The sequence below is a fragment of the Leopardus geoffroyi genome, chromosome B2 (assembly GCF_018350155.1).
Source record: "Leopardus geoffroyi isolate Oge1 chromosome B2, O.geoffroyi_Oge1_pat1.0, whole genome shotgun sequence".
Lineage (NCBI taxonomy): Eukaryota > Metazoa > Chordata > Mammalia > Carnivora > Felidae > Leopardus > Leopardus geoffroyi.
The window spans coordinates 29,410,440-29,431,819 of record NC_059332.1 but is presented as its reverse complement, the minus strand read 5'-3'; the positions used below and the strand labels follow the sequence as shown (position 1 = coordinate 29,431,819).

Genomic DNA, 21,380 nt, shown 5'->3' with positions numbered 1-21,380 from the left:
CTGCCTCACGTGCGGCGCTTACGCAAAAGGCTGGGCGATGATAGGCCTGAACCAGGTGCAACAAAGAACGAAGGGTGGGACTGAAATAACGACAGTCAAGTTTTTTAGTAGCTCTTGTGATAAAAATAAACTTTTATTGCTCTGGTTAAAAATAAAATACAAATGACTTGGCACTGGTAAGAAAAGCTATTGAATGAATGAAAGAATTAATGAATAAATATTTCCATTATGAGGGCGGGCTTTGTTTGGCTACCTCCTGTAGTGAGAAATTATACTGACTTTGAAGGTGTGAGAAAGGGTTTCCGTCACCAAGGCCTAGTGCTGCGACGGTCCTGCAAGTTTCGAATGAACCTGGCGTTGAATATGTCCCCACCCACTGTCCAGGACTGAGCTGGTAGGGCCTGGGCCTGTGGAGGAACTGTGTGCATGAGTTCCTCCCCAGACCCATCCTGTGACAAGACCTGCTCCTCGCTGGCAGACCTGGTAGGTGAGAGGGAGATGGAAGGTGAATTACTGGGGTACTAGAGTGGCAATTAAGATCAGGGGCTCTTCAAGGTCTGGCCCTAATGTAGAGTAGGATACATGATGGAGTGAGTATGAGGCTGAAACCATTAGTGCTATGTGTCCAAATCTGAAACCCCTTAGTGCCAAAGTAAGCACGAGTTGAACCTATGGGGAAAGAGGGTTTAAGGATGTTAGGTAGAACAATTTATGGGAGGAGCTGGTGTTCAAAGGAGAAAGTAGCAGACAGTGATGTTAGGAAAGGAGTCAGAAGTGGTGGGAAGCTGATAGAGGAAGGGCTCAGACCTCACCTATTCTGTGTTTCCTGTTCCCCCTGCTTCCACTCTTGGTTGCCTGTGGAAACACCAGGCATGTCATGGGAAGGCTGGAGTAGGTAGTGAATATGGTCTACTTGGTTTGAGGATAAGGAAGGATGAATACTTACCTGTATTGGGGGATGAGGAACTCAATCCCCCATGGCGGCTGTAGCAGCAGCTTTGGGCTACCAGCCCTGGGGGAGCCCCCCTGTAGAAGAAATGGGAGATGATGGGGAAGAGGCTACAGGAAGAAAAGATAAGTGGGTATGGAGGGGGGAATCAGAGAAGAGAAAGGAAAGGAATAGTACAGGATAAAGACAAAGGGGTAATTACCATTCCTATGGGGTTTTAATCTAATCTATGCTTCAGAAAAGGGTAGGGAGCTCATTTTATACCGCAAGATTTTTTGGAGCAGTCCTAGTTTGCTGTAGTCTTAGTTCTAGTTGAGGTAGTGTGTTAAAAATAAGGCTAAATGTGATTCGAGTTATGTCAGAAAACCAGAGTCACATATAGGCAAAAAAAAATTGTTAGACCAGATGCCCTGGTGTTTGGTTTAGAAAACATGGTTATTTTAATTATAGGATATGTCAGACCAGAGGGAAATAGGGAATGACAAGGCTTAATTTAGGAGGAAAAGAAATTGTACGGAGAGAGGTCCAAGGGTGGGAGAGGGGCAGGAAACCAGGATGGGAAGAGGAATCCAGGGAATAGTCAGGAGGCAATGAGTAGGTCCCAGAGATGTTGGCAAATCTTGACATCTCAGCAATGGCTGGCCTATGCAAAAGGGTAGAAGTCACTGGGGAGAGCTGGAGGTTTCTGGAGGGAATGGGAGAGTAGATCCAGAAGCCTACACAGAGGATCCAGTGACTACATGGACAGGAGAAGGAACCTGCAGAAGATCCAGTAGATCTCAGAGGTAAGGAAGATGAGAGGCACAGAGGTCCAGAGATCCCAAGGAAAAAAAAAACAGGTGACACACAAACGAGGCTGAGACCTTAAGTTTGGGGTTTTTTTTTTTTTTGTTTTTTTGTTTTTTTGTTTTTTTTTTTTTTGATTTTTCTTTCATTGAAAATGTCCATTTAAAAAACACAAAAGAATGCAGTTTATTCAAACAACAGTGAGAAGGGGAAGGAAAAGGAGTGAGTTGGGAGAGAGGGAGATCCTGCTCCCAAGTACTGGGATGGGGGAACACACTGGGAGTAACCTGATCTACCACACATTCAGAAGGTAGGGAGGGGGAAGGATGTTCCATACCCTGGGTATGGAGCAGGGAAGGTTCTTGCTATGGAAGAAAGAAAGGAAGGCCAGAGGAAGAGTTCCTCCATCATCTCAAGACAACCTCACCAGACAGGCATTTATCAGCATCTAGCTACTGGGGAGGGATGTATACAAGAGGGGATCCCAGGAGCTAACAGATACTTGAGACTCAGGGCCTATCTTCTGAAACATGGCTAAGAGTGATCACAGGGTGCTCAACAGGATCTGCTGCCAAGAAACAAACTCCCTCACAGTATCTGGATCTGGGGGAAGTGATGGTATCTTCAGAAGTGTGGGGAGTCTAGAGCCTCAAAGCAGACATCAGCTTGGGGGTTCCCAATACATACACAAAACATGGGGAGATTTAGAGTTTGGCAACGTTGAGTGGATCCCTTTGGGGAGCTGGTAAGACCCTGTCCTAGATCACGGAGCTGCTCTGAAGCAAAGCTCATTGGTTGGCTTCAGCAGGCTGAGAAGATAAATGTAGTAGGCAGCACAAAGCAGTATTAGAGCCACCAGTAACACTGTGGAAGGACTATGGGATTTATTTCCCTGGCAGAGGAGGCCCTTGGACCTTCCTTGGTGTTCTAGGGTCTAACACAGCAAGCAAAAGTGTGCTTCTCTGGATAATCAGTATGAGCCACCCAATCAATGGATCTGGCAGCAAATCAGGCTGGCTGTGGGAGTGTTCGCAGCCCACTTAGGAAGAAGGCAGAAAAGCTACAAAGTATTTGGCCATGTAGGACCCTGACAACACTGTTGCCCAAGAAAGTGGAAGAGGGAATCCTATGAGCTCTGTCAGGTTCCACTGAAACCTGGGGACTACAATGGAAGAGTGGGTCTGGGGTTCTCAGGGAGAGGGAGCTCTGCCCATCCCGGGTCTCCACGGGAGGGGAAGGGGTAGCTGTCTGTCAGTATCGACTCTCATCAGAGCGGGGAAGGGAGCTGAGGAAGGGTGTTATGGACAGGAGAAAGGGAAAGGGAAAATGGGGGAGAGAGAAAAACAGAAAGCAAAGTCAGAAGTGAAGAGAAAGCTAGGGAGAGAAATCAATGAGATGCCCACTCCACCTGTTAAGATGGGCTGCTGCCATACAAAGCACTAACATGGGGCCAGTGGCTCCCCAAAATGTCAGAGACACTGCATCTTCCCAGTAAGTATTAAACCAAGATTTCCCCAATTTGACTCCGTTTCCCCACCCAATGGATCTGTGTTCTTCCTTCCTCCTGTCACTTTAAAACACTCGATTCCGTATAAAATACTATTCTGCTCCTTCGTTTATTTCTATACCACTCCTACCACTCCATACCACTCCGTTCCAATATATTCTTATCAAAAGGTTTCAGGCCTCTCCAATCCACATGTCCTATTGCTTCACATCTCTGGTGGATTCAAACTGCCCTTTGCCATTTCTAACAACCTCTCTGACAGTTTTGAGGCTCCCTAACCCTCCCTAACTCATATTACCTGGTGCGGCGACGCTGGGCTGGACTGCCCCCAGGGTCAGTAGCAAGCAGAAGGCGGGCAGTAGGGTGTGGAGGGCAGAGGCGCAGGGAACGCAGCAGCTCCTGCTCTGGCACAAAGGGGCGGAGGGGACCCCGTTCTGGTGAGTTTCCCAGGCTGCTGGAGCGGGGGGGTGGGTGAACTGGAGGTGTAGCACGGCGAGGGGCCCTGTTTAGGGGCCAAGGAGGCTCCACAGCTACCTTCAGAACTGGCAAGAGGGAAAATACAGACCACAACAGAGAAAGAAGAAAAAAAAAGAGGGAAGAGAGTGATGACAGCAAAGATTTGGGTAGAAAAAAGAAAAATCAGAGCCTTTAGAGAGAACTAATCCTTCCCCTGGATTAAGGTCCCCAAGCCCAGCCACCCTACCCCAGTCTTACATTCTCGGTCACTAGAAGAATATGGCTTAATGTCTCCCTCTGCTCTCTTGGGTGGCAGCTTTCTTGCTGGAGCTGTCAGTGAAGAAGACACAGGCAAAACAAGCATTAGGAGACATACCCTGCACCCCTCCTCCCAGCCACTACCCCCATGACCCCAAACCTCTACTCCCTGACACCACAGTTCTTCCCAGGGAAGGAGAGTTCAGCTCCATCACAGAAGCAGCTCTGTGGCAATGCCTTCACACCAAGAGGGAATTCAAGGAAAATGTTGGAGCATTTTTGAGGGGAGCCAGAAGGAGTAGGTCAAATGCAGAGTTGGGGGAAAAGTTCCAGGGGGAGACTCTGGGGCCTGGGTGATGCAGGAGAAGGATGGCTAAGGGAGGCGAGCTCTTACTGTCAGTGGGTGCTGTCAGGCCCCCCTGGGATTCTGGGGCAGTGGAATGGTCCCAGCTGGGCCAACGAGGACCCCAGGTCCCTCTAGATGAGACGGACAAAGCCCTTGGTTAATCAGGATTGCTTTGGAGAGGTTGGGGTGGGGCAAAACCTCTCCTTCTGGCGCAAAAATAGGACAAAACTTAAGCTTTTTTAAGGAAAAACAAACAAAAGTTTGAGGAGAAAACAAAGACATCTGGAGTTAGCAGAGTAAATGGGAGGCTAACATATTATCCAAAGCTCTACTTTCCATCCCCTTACTTTCCTATTTGCTCCCTCCCTTTCCCTTTCCAGAGGTTCTCTATCATGTGTGGTAAATGAGAGATTTCTCAACAAATCCACTTAGGCTTTATCTGTGCTCTCCTCCCCTGTGGATCTCGGTCCTCACTGTCCTTGTTGGCTCTCACTCCCTCTTACAGCCTATAAGTCAGCAGGAGCTAGATGGAAGAAGCCTTGGCAAGCAAAGCGAGTCATAGATATGAATTGCCTCCCAGTGCCTGACGCTGGTCGAAACTAATAACTGGTAACAGACTGTTCTTTGGGTGGCTGCTACTCCCTTTCCTGGCCATGGACGAGGTGAGAGCTAGCCACAAAACCAGATCAACAAGGGAGCACTTCTGTGCAAGCTGTGCTTCTCTACCTGTGGGAGGCAGTGAGGAAGAGGCAGGAGTGGGGCCCAAACTGGCAAGGAACATGTGTGTATGATGGAATGGGGAAGCTGGGCAGCATTTCAGTACCTCCTAGGTTTGGTTTCTCCAGATCAATTTCATTATTTGGTTGGAAATACTAAATTGTGAGCATTGTTTTTTAAAACTAATATATATTTAAACTTTGGACCATTTGTGTCACTATTCTATGATTGGAAATGGAAGGGCTGACTACCCTTGCCTGTCCCTCACTGACTGACAGAAACCTGAGGGGTTTGCAAAGGAATGTGACTCTGGCCTATTTTGACGGACCTGAAGGGGCAAGAGACTCCATCAATACCAATCCTCAAACAGGCTCCCAGTGAACTCACTTGGTTAAAGTTCTAACAAACCTAAGATGCACTAAGCTCACAATGGCAATGGCAAATGGGTAACAATTGCCAGAGACTTCGGCTGCTTTAGAATTCTCCCAAATTGCCCATGATTGCACTATGCTCCCCGTGGCCTCCAGAGGAACTAGCCACTATGGCCCTACGGTTCTACCCATTCACTGCAGCTTTACCAGAAGGTGTAGGATCAACCACAGCAGCACGAGAATGTCGAGATGCTCTCAGGGAGGGAGCAGGGGGCCCTGTGAGGAAGGAAGTGGTGGTGCCCCTCAGTGAGGGGGCCAATGGGATCAAGAATCCACCTCTTTCCTTCCCCTCACCCCAACTACTTGGCCAACACACACAAATTGAGAAAACTTACGGTGCTGATGGGCAAAGAAGCCTTCGAAGATCACAAAGTTGTTGACCTATAAGATGAAACAAGTGAAATATAGTTGCCATTCAGCCATTCAGCACTACCTGGGGACAGAACTTGTCCTAAAAAAAACATAGTGGGAGGAACAAAAAGCCAGCTTTCCTGTCCTTGTTGACAGAATCAGTGAAAAACTCAAACCCTGATAAGCTGATCCTAAAAGTTGATATGGAATTATAAAAGACCTCAAATAGCCAAGACAATCTTGGAGGATTCACACTTCCTGATTTCAAAACTTTCTACAAGGTATGGTAATCAAAATGGTATGGAAGAGGCCTAAAGATGGACAGAGAGAGAGACCATTGGAATGAATAGAGCCCAGAAATAAACCCATGTGTTTATGGTCAATTTTCAACAAGAATGCCAAGATGATTCGATGCGAGGAAAAGCAGCTTTTTAAACAAATGGTGCTTGGCACTCTGGAAGGTTCCTCAAAAAGTTAAAAATAGAACTACACTGTGATCCAGCAATTGCACCATTAGGTATTTACCCAAAGGATATAAAAACACAGATTCAAAAGGGAACATGCACCCCGATGTTTATAGCAGCACTATCAACAAAAGTCCAACTATGTAAAGAGTCCGTGTGTGTGTGTGTGTGTGTGTGAGAGAGAGAGAGAGAAATGGTATATCTATAATGGAATATTACTAAGCCATAAAAAAGGATGAAATCTTGCCATTTGCAGCGACATGGATGGAGCTAGAATGTATTATGCTAAGTGAAATAAGTCAGAGAAAGACAAATACCTTATGATTTCACTCATATGTGGAACTTAAGAAATGAAACAAATGAACATATGACATGGGGGAACAAACTGTAAGAGACTCTTTTGCTTTTTAATTTTTTTAAGCTTTATTTTTTTTGAGAGAGAGAGAGAGAGCGAGCGAGCATAAGCTGGGGGGCGGGAAGAGAGAGGGAGACAGAATCCGAAGCAGGGTCTGTGCTGTCAGTGCTGGAATTCACAAACCATAAGATCATGACCTGAGCCAAAATCAAGAGTCGGACGCTTAGCTGACTGAGTCACCCAGGTGCCTCAAGAGACCTTAAAGATAGAGAACAAACTGAGGGTTGATGGAGAGAGGTAAGTGGGGAATGGGCTACATGGGTGATGGTTATTAAGGAGGGCACTTGTTATGATGAGCACCAGGCATTGTATGTAAGTGATGAATTGCTGAATTTTGCCCCTGAAACCAATATTGCGCTGTATGTTAACTACAATTTGAATAAAAATTTGAAAAGGAAAAAACAAAACAAAACAAAAAACGGTGCTTGGTCAACTGAATATTCACATGCAAGATACTGAATGTGGGCCTACACCTCACACTAGACAAAAATAACTTCAACTGGGTCAAAGATCTCAATTTCTTTTTTAATTTTTTAAACTTTATGTATATATGTATGTATGTAGTCTCTGCATCCAACATGGGGTTCAACTCACAGCCTAGAGACCAAGCATTGCATGCTCTTCTGACTGAGCCAGCGAGGTGCCCCAAAGATTTAATTGTTAAGAGCTAAAACTATGAAACTCTTAAAAGGAAACATAGGGAATAATATTCATGACCTGGTTAGACAATTGTTTCTTAAATATGACACCAAAGCATGAGAAAGCAAAGAAAAAAATTAATTGGACTTCATCAAAAGCAAAACCTTTTGTACTTCCAAAGACACAATTAAGAAAATGCAAAGATGGGGCACACCTGTGTGGCTCAGTTGGTTAAGCGTCCAACTCTTGGTTTCAGCTCAGGTCATTGTCTCCTGGTGTTTGAGTTAGAGCCCTGAATCAGGCTCTGCGGCTGGCAGCATGAAACCTGCTTGGGATTCTCTCTCTCTCTCCCTCTCTCTGGCCCTCCCCTGCTTGTGCTCTGTCTCTCTCAAAATAAGTAAACTTAAAAAGGAAGGAAGGAAGGAAGGAAGGAAGGAAGGAAGGAAGGAAGGAAGGAAGGAAGGAAGGAAGGAAGGAAGAAAAAAATGAAAAAACTCACAGAATAGAAAATCTTTGCAAATCATACATCTGATAAGAGTGTTATATCTAGAATATATAAAGAACACTTAACTCAAGAACAAAGAACACAATTTAAGGGAGGGTGTAAATGGGTGGCTCAGTCAGTTAAGCGTCCAACTTCAGCTCAGGTCATGAACTCATGGTTTGTGAGTTTAAGCCCCACGTTGGGCTCTGTACCGACAGCTCAGAGCCTGGAGCCTGCTTGGGATCCTGTGTCTCCCGCTCTCTCTGACCCTTCCCCCTCTCACGCTCTGTCTCTCTCTCTCAAAAATAAACATTAAAAAAAATTAAAAAAAAGAACACAATTTAAAAATGGGACTTGATATTGGACTTGGAATAAACATTTCTCTGAAGATAAGCAAATGGCCAATAAACATTTGAAAAGATGCAGATCTGCATTAGTCATCAAGAAGATGCAAATCAAAACTGCAAAGAGATAACAGTGCATAGCCACTAGGACAACAAATGTTAGGATAATGAGAACTTGGAATACTGTACATTGCTGGTAGAAGATGTATAATGTTGCAGTCATTGTGGAAAAACATCTGGTCAGTTCCTCAAACAGATAAAGAATTACCATTTGACCCAGCAATTCTACTCTTAGGCATATACCCAAAAGAACTATAAAGATATGTGCAAACACAACCTTGCCCACAAATATTCACAGCAGTATTATTCATAATAACCAAAAAGTAGAAACAACCAAATCTGAATCAGCTGATAAATGGATAAACAATGATAAATGGATAAACAAAATACGATATACCCAAATAATGGAGTATTATTCACCCATAAAAAGTGATGATGTACCAATACATGCTACGACGGATGAACCGTCTGAAAACATTATGCTAAGTGAAAGCCAAACACAAAGGCCACATATCGTATGATTCCATTTATATAAAATGTACAGAATAAGCAAATCCACAGAGTAAATTACTGGTTGACAAAGGCTGGGGAAAGGGGAATGGGAAGTGACTGCTTAATGAGTTCTGGGTTTCTCTTTATCATAGAAATGGTCTAGAATTAGCAGGAATAATCACACAACATTGTGAAAATACTAAAAATCACTAAACTGTATATTTTAGATAGTTAAAACAGTGCATTTTATCTCAAAAACAAAAAACCCAAAGAAAAACAAAAACAAAAACAAAAAAAAAACAAAAAACAAAAACCCATACCCTACTTTTTAGTTCTCCCAGGACCCAAGCAAATGGGAAAGACAGCACACAAAACATCAGGGAAGATGAGGCATCCCGAACTGTCAAAACAAAAACTTAAACATTCACACACATTAACGAAACCAAATAGTTTAAGTATATAAACAATGAGAAAAACTAAGAATTAAGCAGGGTTCAAATGGGTAGAATTGTTAAGAGAAGACATGCTGGAGGACAGGGTGCCAACTGACCATTTTAGAGTTATTTTGTCAAACCACATTCAATTTGACCTTCACAACAATCCTTGTAGTCATAATGTTAAAGAAGAATAAAAAGGCTTGGAAACATGGCCTGCCAAAAGCCAAGTAGCTAACAAGTGACACAGCCAGGACTTAAGCCCCAGAATCTTGATTCTAGCTGCATGCAGCATTTCGGCCAGGAATATAGTGTAGTCATAAAGAGTGGCCAATAGCTGGGATGCCTGGGTAGCTCAGTTGGTTAAGCATCTGACTTTGGCTCAGGTCATTATCTCACAGTTCAGTGAGGCTCTGTGTCAGGCTCTGTGCTGACAGGTCAAAGCCTGGAGGCTGCTTCAGATTCTGTGTCTCCTCTCTCTGCCCCTCCCCTGCTCATACTTTGTGTGTGTCTCTCTCTCCCTCAAAAATAAATAAAAAATTAAAAAAAAAAAAAAAAAGAGTGGGCATTGGGTTCAGGTTATTGCTCTGCCACTTATTAGCTGTGTGAACTTGGTCAAGTTGCTCATCTGTATAAACCCCTAAGTGGGGTCAATAAAAGCACTCATCTCAAAGAGAGGTACAAAGATCAACTAAGATGATGCATGTAGACAGCACACAGAGCTCATGAATCATTATTTACATAATTATACTCTACAATGCTTTGGTCTACAGGTTACCTTGGTATGCCCAATATGGTATGCTCCTCCCACCACTCTCCACTGCCTCTTTTTTTTTTTTTTTTAATTTTTTTTTTTCAACATTTATTTATTTTTGGGACAGAGAGAGACAGAGCATGAACGGGGGAGGGGCAGAGAGAGAGGGAGACACAGAATCGGAAACAGGCTCCAGGCTCCGAGCCATCAGCCCAGAGCCCGACGCGGGGCTCGAACTCACGGACCGCGAGATCGTGACCTGGCTGAAGTCGGACGCCCAACCGACTGCGCCACCCAGGCGCCCCTCTGCACTGCCTCTTAATGGAACAATGTATTAGGGGAGGACATTCTAAATATAAATAGATCCTGCCTATCTCCTGCCTTGACCCTGTCTACAGGCCCACCCTCCTACTCCAGCAATAATTATTGCACATGCACAGCATTCCTGCCACACCATACTGCCTGTAGTACCCTAAAAGGTATCTGAATACCTATCTGCTTGTGCTCATGCTGGTTCCTCTATAGGAAATGCACTTTAGCCTGCCTACTTCTGTCCCCATGACATTCAGCTTTCACGATTAAACTAAGTCAAGCCTTCCTTTACCCAACCCCCACCCCAAGGTAGCACTCACCACCATGTCTTTATACCTTCTTCTGTAAGCACATCAATCAAATCATGTTAGTGGATTGTCCATGCTCCTATCCAAAGCTAACTTGTCAACCCAATCCCAACCCCTCCTGCCCATTCAATGACATTGCTTCTGCAATTCTCCCCATGTTCTGACATCACATTTTCTATTAAGTCATTCTTATATTGCTGGTTCTTCCCAACGGAAATTGTCAACCCTGTCTTAATCCATTTTCCCCTCTAGCTCTTGCTCTATTTCTTTTGTTCCCCTTAAAGCAGCATTTATGGCCTATTCTTGCCCTCTCCACTTCCTGGCTTCTCAATCTCCTTATACCCAATCCATCCAGGCTTCTACCCACCACTACACCAAAACCCCTTGTCAGGATCACCAGTGGCCTCAGGCAGCTAAATACAACAGTCACCTCTCAGGCCTCTTCTGACCTCACTAATCAGCAGCATCTGACTCAGTAAGCCATTTCTTCCTCCTGGAAATGTTTTCTTCATTAGTCTTCCAGGTCACCCTACCTACCTGTAAATTTTCATCTACTTCACTAGTCGCTCCTTGGTCACATGTGCTGGTTCTTCTCCTCCTCTGGTGACACCCCTTAAAAGAGTGCTTGGGGCACCTGGGTTGAACACCTGATTCTTGGTTTTAGCTCAGGTTGTGATCTCATGGCTCATGGGACCAAGCCCCACAGTAGGCTCTGTACTGACAGTGTGGAGCCTGCTTGGGATCTTGGGATTCTCTCTCCCTCTCTGTTTGCCCCTCCCCCACTCACAGCTCTGTCTCTCTCAAAGTAAATAAACTTAAAAAAAAAAAAGTGCTCAGTGGCTCAAGTCCTTGAACCACTTTTCTTTCTATACTCACTCCTTGGTGATCTCCTCCTATCTCATTGCTTTCAACACCCTATGTATGCTGAGACCTTTCTATTCCAAATCTCTTCTGTGGACTCCAAAGAAGTACCCAACTGTCAACTCAACCTAGGATTAACAAAATCAAAATGGACTCCTATCATTTCCCTCCAAAGCTGCTCCACCTACCATCTCGGTTAAGCAAATTTCATCTGTCCAATGGCTCAGGCCGAGTTTGGGATCATCCTTAACTCCTTCTTTCTCTTTCTCCACAGATCATCTATTAGGATATCTTATTTAACTTCAAAATATTTAAAATCTGACCACCCTTTACCCGCTCTAATGCTACCATCTTGGTTTCAGCCCCACCATTTTCCATCAGGATTGTTCCTTCCTCACTAGTCTGCTTGCTTATATCCTTGCTCCCCTATTGCTATTCTTAATAGCCAAAGTGGTCTCGTTAAATCAGATTGTATCATGTCTCTGCTCAAACTCCTATGATGACTCTCCTTTTTTCACTTAGAGCAAAAGCCAAAGCCTTTGCAATACCTGTAAGGTCTGAAATGTTCTTCCTCCCCCTTGCTACTTGATCCACCACACTCCCATTCACTCAAACTGCTCTAGCCACACCAGCCAATTCATTCATTCAGGCACATTCTATCTCATGGACTTTGCACTAGCCATTCCTTCTGCCTGGATGCCTTCTCTCCAGATATTACCTGGCTCTTATTCTCACTTCCTTTAAGTTACTGCTCAAATGGCACTTTCTCAGTGAGGCCTTCCCTGATTATCCCATTTAAAATTTTTGAAGCTTATTTATTTTGCAAGAGAGAGTGAGCAGGGGAGCGAGCAGAGAGAGACTCCCAAGCAGCCAAGTACAGAGCCCAATGCTGGGTTTGAACTCACGAACTGTGAGATCATGACCTGAGCCAAAACCAAGAATGGGATGCTTAACAGACCACCCAGGTGCCCCTGATTATCCTATTTAAACTTGCAACCCCATGAACTCCCATCCCAACAATGGTACTTGCAAGCCTTCTCAGTGGCTCTCCTCTTTCCAGAGCACTTATCATCAACCATACTACATAGTCATTTGTTACGGTTGTTTCCCCAACGAGAATATAAACTGCACAAGGGCAGAGACTTTTGTCTGTTTTGTTGAGTAAAGTATTCCTAGTGTGCAAAACAGTGTCAAGTGCCCAATAAATATTTGTTAAATGAATGGATAGCATTAGTACATTGTATCATATTTACTTATACACAAACCACCTTCCCTATTAGGCCAAAACTCCCCAAAAACAAGGAATATATATTACTCTGGGCCTTAATAAATATTGATTGAGTAAAGGCCTGTGTAAAAACGAGGTGAAAACTGGCTGTGTTTGGGGCACAAACATATTATTGGGTATACAGAACAGCCAATAACGAAAAATCAAAATACATGAAAGTGAATAGCTGCAGAATGAGAGATGGTACCATAAAAAAATGGGGGGGGGGGGAGCAGGGGGAGAAGAGGTTAGCTACACAGAATAAATCCTATATAATGGGTAATAAGGAATGCATGGAAGATGCCATTTCTTTGCCCCCAAATAATAAATACATTCAATGGGAATGTTCAATGAGGATCTACCCTCTGAAGCCTCTAACCTGTGGGACTGTGGTCTCCAGGTTGTAATGTTTATTCAGGAACTTAAGCAGCTTCTGTGATGGTCGGTCAATGGCCAGTTGGTGTGGTTCAACCCGCTCCTTCTGCAAAGACAGGAGACTCAGGGTAGGAGAAGGTTGGGGGAAAGCATGCCAAGAGGAACCCAGCAGCCTGGGAAGGGGATAGGAGGATATGGGAATGTGGCAGGGAGGAGGGTGGAAGTCAGGGCCTTTGGGAGGGGTCAGGGCAAAGGGGCCTTTGATCTCTATTTTGGATGGACTGGTGAAAAGCTAAATGACACCTGCAACATATAGTGGAAGAGTTCTCGTCCATGGCCATGGCGTTGAAGTGACTCATGGATGTAAAAGTCCAGAATGCAAAGTGGTTCTACCTCATTGTGAGCCTCACGATCATCCTAAGAGGTAAAGAACAAATATCTTTTAGGACAGACATCGTTGCCCCCCCCCCCCAACATCCAGCCCTTTTATTCTCAAAAGCCAAGGCATGTGAACTCTCAGCTTCCAGTAACACTCACCAGCACAAAGAGTTTCTTGTATCCAACTTTCAGGAAACCAATAATGGCTCCTTTTCCAGCTCTGCAGGATGGGAAGAATAATGAAACAAGCTAGTAGCAGCTATTGGGAGAGTCAAAAAAGGGAGAGGGGCTGGGGTTGGAAGGAATAAAATATGGGATGGAAGGGCATTTGGCACTTACGGTCGTGCTGAAGTGTCTTTGAGCACATACATAACATGGCGGTTACTCTGCATCCTTGATGCACTGGTTATGGGAGCAGGAAGATGCTGGGCCTGCCGGGAAGATGAAGAGAGACTTTCTGCATCCATTCCCAAGGACCTAGGCCTCTCTTATCTACTGGCCCCAGAGAGATTCCCCCCACCCCGCCCTTTTCTCCATCTAAAGACTCCCCAGTACCTTGGCAGAAGCCTTGCCCAGTTCATCTACAATGGTCATAATTTGCTGTTGCAGGTCAACACTACAGAAAGAAAGGAAACAAAGAGTCAGATACTTACTGAATTAGAGGATCCTGGTAACATTGGCCACAACCTCAATCCAGGTTCAGCACTTAAGACTCTCTGACTTTACCTTTCCAATCTGATTTTCCACCCCACCTTTCTGGAACCCAAACTTTTGCCACACCTCTTTTCAATACAGTACACTCCTTCTTCCCTGAGGTTATTGTGGGGAAGCCGGAAGGGCTTTGGTTGGAACAAATCAGGCCTAAGAGTGAAAGGTCACAGATGCAAGTGGCGACCAACTCCACCAGGTCTAGGGTCAAAGGTCACCAAAGGGCAAGCCAGGACCACAAAAGGCAGGGCCACTATTCCGTGAAAAGGGGGCGTGGTGCCTGGACCATTTTTTGAGAGAAACTAGGAGAGAAGGGCCTTGGGGCGAATTTGAGATGTCACCGGGCCGGCGTTGTGGTTCCGGGTCGCCGGGCTGGGGGTCGCAGGTGCTGGTCCAGCACCGTGATCCGCTCCGGCAGCAGGGCGTCCACATCGAAAGAGAACTCCATGGCCCATTGTGCGTGGACAGACCCGCCCCGCAACACGTCACTTCCGCTCCTCCTCGAAGGAGGTGGAGGGGAGGAAGTGCTTCTGGGAACCCTTATTTCCTGGCAGTGGAGTGGCTCAGGACCCGCCTCTAGGGGCAGCACGAGCTTCTTGGCAGCCAGCCCTGGAGAAGCCGTTCTCCCCAGGCCAGTCAGTCCCTTAGCAATGCCACTCCCCTACCCCACATCCCACATAGCTAGGGCAATAGCAATGCATTTTTCCTAGCCTAAAGACCCATTCTCCAACCCTTTAACATACCACCCCGCCAAACAGCTGGTATGGTGGGAACACTAACACAGAGTTGGGCACAGGAGGCCAGAAAGGTGATCATGACCTAATGGCCCAACTGCTCATTTCTGGTGGCTCCTGGTTCCAAGAGTCACTGGCTGGTCTGGCGCAAGCTTCACCCCTCCCCTCCCCACAGCAGCACCCATTTCCCCCACACGAATGGCATTAATCTGAAACTCAGACCATAAACAGAAATATAGCTTTATTGTGGAAAGTTGAGTTAGCAGAAGTCTGAAGCAGTAACAGAATGTTTAGCCTATTTACAATATATAGGGATTGGGATTTCCCATACACATCTGTCCTGCCCTCCCTAAGCCTCAAATGTATTTTTTCCCTTCAACAACACAATCATTTCTTTTCTCGGGCCCTGGGCCTGCCACTGGCCACAAACAGACACAAGTCTCCAGAGTCAAATCCCATCATGCAATTTTTAGGCACTATCTCTTATAATCCCTTCCCAGGATACAGCTCCTACAGAGCACTCTGGGGGCTCTCCTGCTCAGTGGAGGAGGCTTCAGCTGGGGTTGTGAGTGGCAATTCGGGCATTGACTCAGGTGGGGGACCACTCTCTTCTCGGAGATGACTCTGATAGAGGCGTCGAAGACGGGACAGCTCTCTCTCCGGTGGCTGTTTCCAGCTGTACCATGGGTACCAGGGGTCACCTGACACCAGGCTGGGCGCTGGTGGAGTAGCACTCACAGCTCCATGAGAGGTACTGAAGTCAAGGTCCCGAGGTTCAACCTGAGGAATGTGGTACCTTAGGAGACCTAGGGGATTAAAAAAAGAGAAAGTGAAGGAAGGAAGCAAGGAAGAGTAGTTCAGGTCAAGACAATAAATAAAATGACCTATAAAGGGAGAGAGGAACCAGTCAGAGCCACTGGGTACATTTATGCATGTTGTACACTGCACAAAGGCAACTGGACAAGGGGCAATGAGGACTGACATACTTACTGCCTGGGCTCTTGCCTGCCAAACCGTGCAGCTCTGCACCAGGACTATAAAGGTGCACCTGCCCTAGCAGAGGTATACCTTTTTAAAATTTCTGCGAAGGTGTCATGGAGCCCAGGGCCAGAGATTTATACAAAGATCCCCTATGATTTATCTCTGGCATTGGGACCAATAGTTAGGGAAGAGAAAGGAAAGAGGAAGAATAACGGAATAGGACAAGGTAAAAGACTCAGGAGAGGGAAAAAGGGACCAGTGGAGTGCTGGAAGATTTTTTGGGAAGAACACGTTGGGTACCACCTTTTCAGATCGGTAGCATTTATATCCGCCCTCCAGCCCTAAATCACCTTCTTTATGGCACAAAACTGCACTGTGCCCCTTATGCTCACCATGATCCCTGGCTTTCTGGATGGCTTGGGTCAACTTCTTGTGTTGCTTCATACAGACCCCTGAAGGGAGAAAGAGAGAGAACTTGGTGCTTGTTCCGAAAAGCACAGTAAATAAAGTATATAACTACTTCTATATGATGATAAAGAGCTGGGTTTGAAAAAGTTGCTCTAATAATCCCAGTTTTCTGACCCCTCCATGGGCCTCAGTTTCCCCATCTATCCAATGGAAAGAATCCCCCCTGAGAGCTGAGATGAAGACTTTAAGAGGATCTAGCCACCACAGAAAAGCCATTTGATGGTAAAGCCTCCAAGACAGCAGAACAAAATTCAAAGGGCAAGTATGGTTGATTAAAGATTTAGATTGGACAATCCACAAAGAATGAGTCAATAAAGCAAGAAAGGGGGGTGCCTAGATGGCTCAATCTGTTAAACATCTGACTTGATTTTGGCTTAGGTCACATTCTCACAGTTCATGAAATCAAGCCCCGCATTAGGCTCTGCGCTGAACATGGAGTCTGCTTGGGATTCTCTCTCCCTCCCTCTCTCTCTCTGCCCCCCCCCCCCCCCACTCACTCTTGCTTTCTCTCAAAGAAAATAAATAAACCTAAACAAAATATAAAGGAAGAAAGGTTTCCAGATCTGGAGAAGGTGATCTGAGAGAGTAGCAAAATCGTTCCTTTAACTTTCTATAGCTTGACTATAAATGCTCCTCTTTAAAACTCCCCGACAAACCAAACTCCACTGATCATGCTGCCTTCCCCAAAATGGTGGATTCAGATTAGTTTTGCAAATTTATCTTGCTTTAGAGCAGGGGTTGGCAAAATTTTTGTGGTGGACCACATAAATTTCAGGCTCTGCAGGTCCTACAGTCTCTGTCTCAGCTACTCAACTCTGCCATTGTAGTTTGAAAGCAGTTGTAGACAATATGAAAATAAATGGAAACAGCAGTGAGCCATATTTGGCCTGTGACCATCGTTAAGGAATGGATGTAACCTTGCATTGTTAGGATTACAATTCCAAATTTGAGAGAGTTAGAGCTAATTGGATTGTCGATGGCAAAAAGAACTTACATGCAGTCAATTTATCAGTCATCTCCGAGAAGAGAGTGGTCCCCCACCTGAGCCAATCAATGCTCGAGGTGCCCCTTACAAACCCAGCTGAAGCCTCCATCGAGCCGGAGAGCCCCCAGAGTGCTCTGTAGGAGCTGTAGACTGGGAAAGGATTAAGAGATAGTGTCTAAAAATTGCACGATGGGATTTCACTCTGGAGACTTGTGTCTGTTTGTGACCAATGACAGTCAATTTTTGTAAAAGCAGAGACTCTACAGAAAGGAGATCATCACCACAACTTATCTTCTAAGAGCTCTGTTGAGATAGTTTACTTACATTGGTACTTGCTTATATCTTTTGTCCACATATAATTGCTTTAGCATGTGAAGATTCCCATTAAAGCAGGATTTCCAAACACGTTCAATCAATGTTTTTTTATGCCATACGTAGGAACCACCAAATACCTGTTGCGTGACTGAATAAACAAGAAGTGCTCCAAGGAAAAGTTATTCTGGTGGTGACAGGGATGATGGGCTAACCTGTGTATGGAGCATGAAAGATGACACCCGTGTGGGCGCAGACAAATTGTTCCAAGAGCTTCAGGTTCTGTGGGAGGAAAGTGGTGGGGAAACATGAGAGATGGCAGGGAGAGCACCAAGACCTTGAGAGACTGGAAGTGCACAATCTGTACACGTGTGCACAGACACCCTTAACTCCTCTGTGTCTCTTCAGGTATTACCCTTCTTCTAGCCCCATCACTTTGCTAAACACATTCTTAAAAACTCCAGCAAACGTTTCCCCTTTCTTGACCTTCCAACCATTTTATGTGCACACTCTACATTCTGTCACTGAGACTTACATAGAATCCTCTCCCGCAGGGGTTAGGTTGTAAAATCAGCCTTTCATGCAAAACAAATTGGGGACAGTCAGTTGGCAATCCATGAAATCACCCAGAAATATATGTTGTAACGCACACGTGTAAAATATTAATGTACACAACAGCATACTACGTATAACATATATATTTACTAAGAACAATTTTATAGTCTTAATTGTGTAGAATGCCCATTGGCCAGGAGGTCAATCAACAGGAGATGACACCCAAGGAAAAAAGTAGATACGTGTGTGGAGTAAAAGAGCAAGCAGAATCATCTGAACTATTCAACCTATAACCTGTGTCTCTTCCTCGGTCACGTAATGACTTCTGAACTGTATACAACTGCTTATGTTCTCTTTTTATAACCAATTGTACACAGTTGAAATTGAGATATTATCTATCTATTGGACCCTTCCACAACTGTGTCTGAAGGGACCTGAGAGCAGTCAGACACCCCCATCTGCTTACTGATACATGAATTTCCTCCAACTCCCTTGATGACCATCCAGCTTCTGCTCTAATGCCTTCACTGCAAGCTCAGAATAACATTTTTCCCATTTTCCCCCCATATTTTTATATGGTTTTTTGAACTCTTTAGGGAGGAAATTCTGTCCTGGCAATAAAGGCTTTTTGAAAAATAATTAGACTCTATATCTTGCTTCATGTATCTGCTCTCCAACCCCAAGTCTCAGCAGGCCATCACACAACATGACAACAATAAAACAAAAACAAACACACGCACAGAAAAAAACTAGCCCAATCTACTTGCCAATAATTGTGATGGATACAAATGAACCTTTGGGTATTGCTCTCCCATTAGAAACAGGTATTCTTCTGGCCTTACAATGTAAACTGTAAATTTCACATATAAGAGATGAAACTTTTTAGTATGATCCACAATAGAGAACAAGAGGCTGGAGAGAGGAATGTTTTTCTGTTACTAGAAAGTCAATGCAAAATAAACTATAGGAGTACTACGCTATGAAGAAGAGTAGGACACCCATGGTAATCTCTTTAGCACTATGAAGAAACTCCAAGTCCTTACTCTGAAGAAAAGATTCCCCTTACCCTAAAGTCGACATGCAGCTTGGGATCCCGGCAGATGGGGCAGGGATTCCCAGCAACTTTGTCTCTACGCTGTGGAGAGAAAAAACTGGTAAGTGAAGATGTTCAAAGTCCCATGAGAAAAAGTACTGCTGCCATGGTCACTATGGCCTCCATCCACACTCTACATCCCATCCGTGTACCACCTTCAGAAACTCACAATACAGGTCTTTCGAGTTCGCTGAGGGGGTATGCCACCTTTGTGGTTTCGACGGTAGTCAGCCCACACAGGGCGAGAACCATAGCGATTCTGGTATTCTGAAATGAAAAACCACACAAGTTATTTCTGGGGGGGTGGGTAACAGAAATGTCTCTGTCCACTTATTTCAGACCGCTGTGATCCTCCCCTTTCCCATTCAGAGGTACCTTCTGAGTCCAGATATTTCCAGGGTTCATTCTTATAAGGGGTTATGGGATCTAGGGGCAAAGAATCTTCCTCAGGAAGGGCTTTGGTGCAAAGAGTCTGGAGGGGAACCTATAAAAAGAGGGCCAAAAAAATCAGAAAAAGAGCTCAAGGAAAGGACCTGATTGTCTCACTGCCCACATGTTAGCAGAAGGGGAATTCATGTCCACTGTATTAACGGAATATAGTAAGAATATACAGAGAAAGTAGCATTTTTGTTAGGGTAAAATTGGTATCATCAACCACTATTCCTGTCTCTGACTGGACCCTGAAGGAAAAGCTAATATGAGAGGGTAACTAGGTTAAGTGACTGGAAAGCAGACGTATTTGAGAAGACACCTATGATATAGTCGTGCTTTTGAGAATGTACTGAGTCTAGTGGAGGAAAGTGAGAAGAAAGGAAAAGGAAGAATGTCTAACTTCTTGGAAGGAAGATGCCTGGCAGGGAGAGGATGCACATGACAGGGCAATCTCCAACCCAATCCAATCCTGGATCATGAAATTGCCCAGTCTTAAAAAAGTTGAAGGTCAACATTCCATAGGTCAGAACAAACTTGAGTACTAACGCTAGCTTTAAAGCTACCAAAGCTGTTATTAACTCCGTGGTGACCCCCTGTCACCAGTCTTCAGTCCCACTTTAGGGAGTGGCAGCTGTGCAAGCCTTTCTATCTCACCCTGCCCTACCAAGAACCTACCGTGCCCTACTAAGAACTTCCAGTGTGGTGAGTACATGAGGCTGGAGGGAAACCTCAATCCAAAGGACTGAGTTAAGGTCTCATGTATGCTCTGATTAAAATAATAATAATAACAATAATAAAATAATTTAGTGAGAGAAAGCGGAGAAATTGGTCCCCAGGTCTTGAGAACGTATCCTGGCTTTACCGGGAGATATCACAGCAGGTAAAAGTTAGTCTCCCTCAACCCAAGATCACTCTAGAGAATCAGATTTAAACACCATACGCATACTTAAGAGCTGGTTGTGTATGACCAAGAGGTCCAATCCTTTACCTAGTTCTTTAGCCGCGATGGTAACGGGAAAAGAATGATATCTAACCCGGGATCTTTGCCCTGGGCTAAAGATTAAAAAGCCGCGCAGCACTGAAAAGGGTGAGAAGGAAAGGGTGGTGGAAGCAGTGCTGCCTAGCCGGCCAAGGCATAAGCACTTGGGAAGGTCTCCGCTCCTGGATTCCCAGCAATAACCTAGAGAAAGTATAACTAAGTTGCGGTTGTGCAAAGTGTGCTCCAAGGAGTTACCTGAACTCCGTAGGCACCTCTGAAGGGCGAAAGGTTAAGAAGGCGCCTCAGCAACGAACACGATAGGGACGCCGCCATCTTGACGTATGCCCAAGGCACGAAAGGCGACTGCGCATGCTCCAAGAAACTGACTACGGTAGGGCCAAGGGCTAGTCCGCAGTGCGGGAGGCGGCCCCGCACTTGCGTCAGGACGGAAGCGTAAAAGGGGGGGCTATGGGGAGAAGCCAATTTCAACTGCGTCACAATTGAATTTGGCTTCAAAATTGCGTTTTTCCTAAACCAGTCATTACGATTCTTAGATCTCATACTAAGGGCTTGCGTTTTAAACAATTTTGAAGGGGATTTCTACCAACGTTTTCTCAATGCGCACGCGCCGGCCCGGTTCTACCAACCAGGGTGAGAAAAGTTCAGGAGGACGGAAGTGGTGGAAGCAGAGGAAAGGGAGGTGCTAGGCTCTGCGGTCACGCGCTTGCCGGGGGGGGCCAGGAAG

The 21,380-nt window shown here is 45.2% G+C and overlaps 2 protein-coding genes across 6 annotated transcripts; both read right to left on the bottom strand.

The window, feature by feature from the left end:
• Positions 1-112: 112 nt before the first annotated feature.
• Positions 113-14,597, bottom strand: ATAT1 (alpha tubulin acetyltransferase 1). 5 transcript variants are annotated; one of them, XM_045500641.1, is made up of 13 exons: positions 14,438-14,597; positions 13,944-14,004; positions 13,728-13,819; positions 13,548-13,608; positions 13,404-13,427; positions 13,015-13,116; positions 5,786-5,831; positions 5,598-5,666; positions 3,957-4,028; positions 3,541-3,784; positions 947-1,026; positions 813-855; positions 113-480 (listed from the first exon to the last, which is right to left on the bottom strand). In XM_045500641.1, exons 1-13 carry the CDS (start codon positions 14,542-14,544, stop codon positions 306-308), a joined length of 1,176 nt encoding a protein of 391 aa, XP_045356597.1. In that variant the 5' UTR covers positions 14,545-14,597; the 3' UTR covers positions 113-305. The 5 variants fall into 5 exon arrangements, with proteins under 5 accessions (XP_045356597.1, XP_045356595.1, XP_045356596.1 ...); XM_045500639.1 differs by having other exon boundaries at positions 13,314-13,427; positions 14,438-14,595; XM_045500640.1 differs by lacking the exon at positions 5,598-5,666 and having other exon boundaries at positions 13,314-13,427; positions 14,438-14,595.
• A 459-nt stretch (positions 14,598-15,056) lies between these two features.
• MRPS18B (mitochondrial ribosomal protein S18B) lies at positions 15,057-21,041 on the bottom strand. Its single transcript, XM_045500646.1, has 7 exons — positions 20,891-21,041; positions 19,600-19,708; positions 19,394-19,491; positions 19,198-19,266; positions 17,792-17,858; positions 16,204-16,263; positions 15,057-15,636 (listed from the first exon to the last, which is right to left on the bottom strand). Exons 1-7 carry the CDS (start codon positions 20,966-20,968, stop codon positions 15,341-15,343), a joined length of 777 nt encoding a protein of 258 aa, XP_045356602.1. The 5' UTR covers positions 20,969-21,041; the 3' UTR covers positions 15,057-15,340.
• Between the last annotated feature and the right edge of the window lie 339 nt (positions 21,042-21,380).

Coding starts and splice junctions, on each gene's coding strand:
- ATAT1 (XM_045500639.1), bottom strand. CDS start 14,544: ATGGAGTTCTCTTTCGATGTGGACGCCCTGCTGCCGGAGCGGATCACG. Junction 13,428..13,547: donor ACAAGAAACTCTTTGTGCTG/GTGAGTGTTACT, acceptor TTTACCTCTTAG/GATGATCGTGAGGCTCACAA. Junction 856..946: donor TTCCTCATCCCCCAATACAG/GTAAGTATTCAT, acceptor GTGTTTCCACAG/GCAACCAAGAGTGGAAGCAG.
- MRPS18B (XM_045500646.1), bottom strand. CDS start 20,968: ATGGCGGCGTCCCTATCGTGTTCGTTGCTGAGGCGCCTTCTTAACCTT. Junction 19,709..20,890: donor GAGGTGCCTACGGAGTTCAG/GTAACTCCTTGG, acceptor CTCTTTTTATAG/GTTCCCCTCCAGACTCTTTG. Junction 15,637..16,203: donor CCAGAAAGCCAGGGATCATG/GTGAGCATAAGG, acceptor TTAATCCCCTAG/GTCTCCTAAGGTACCACATT.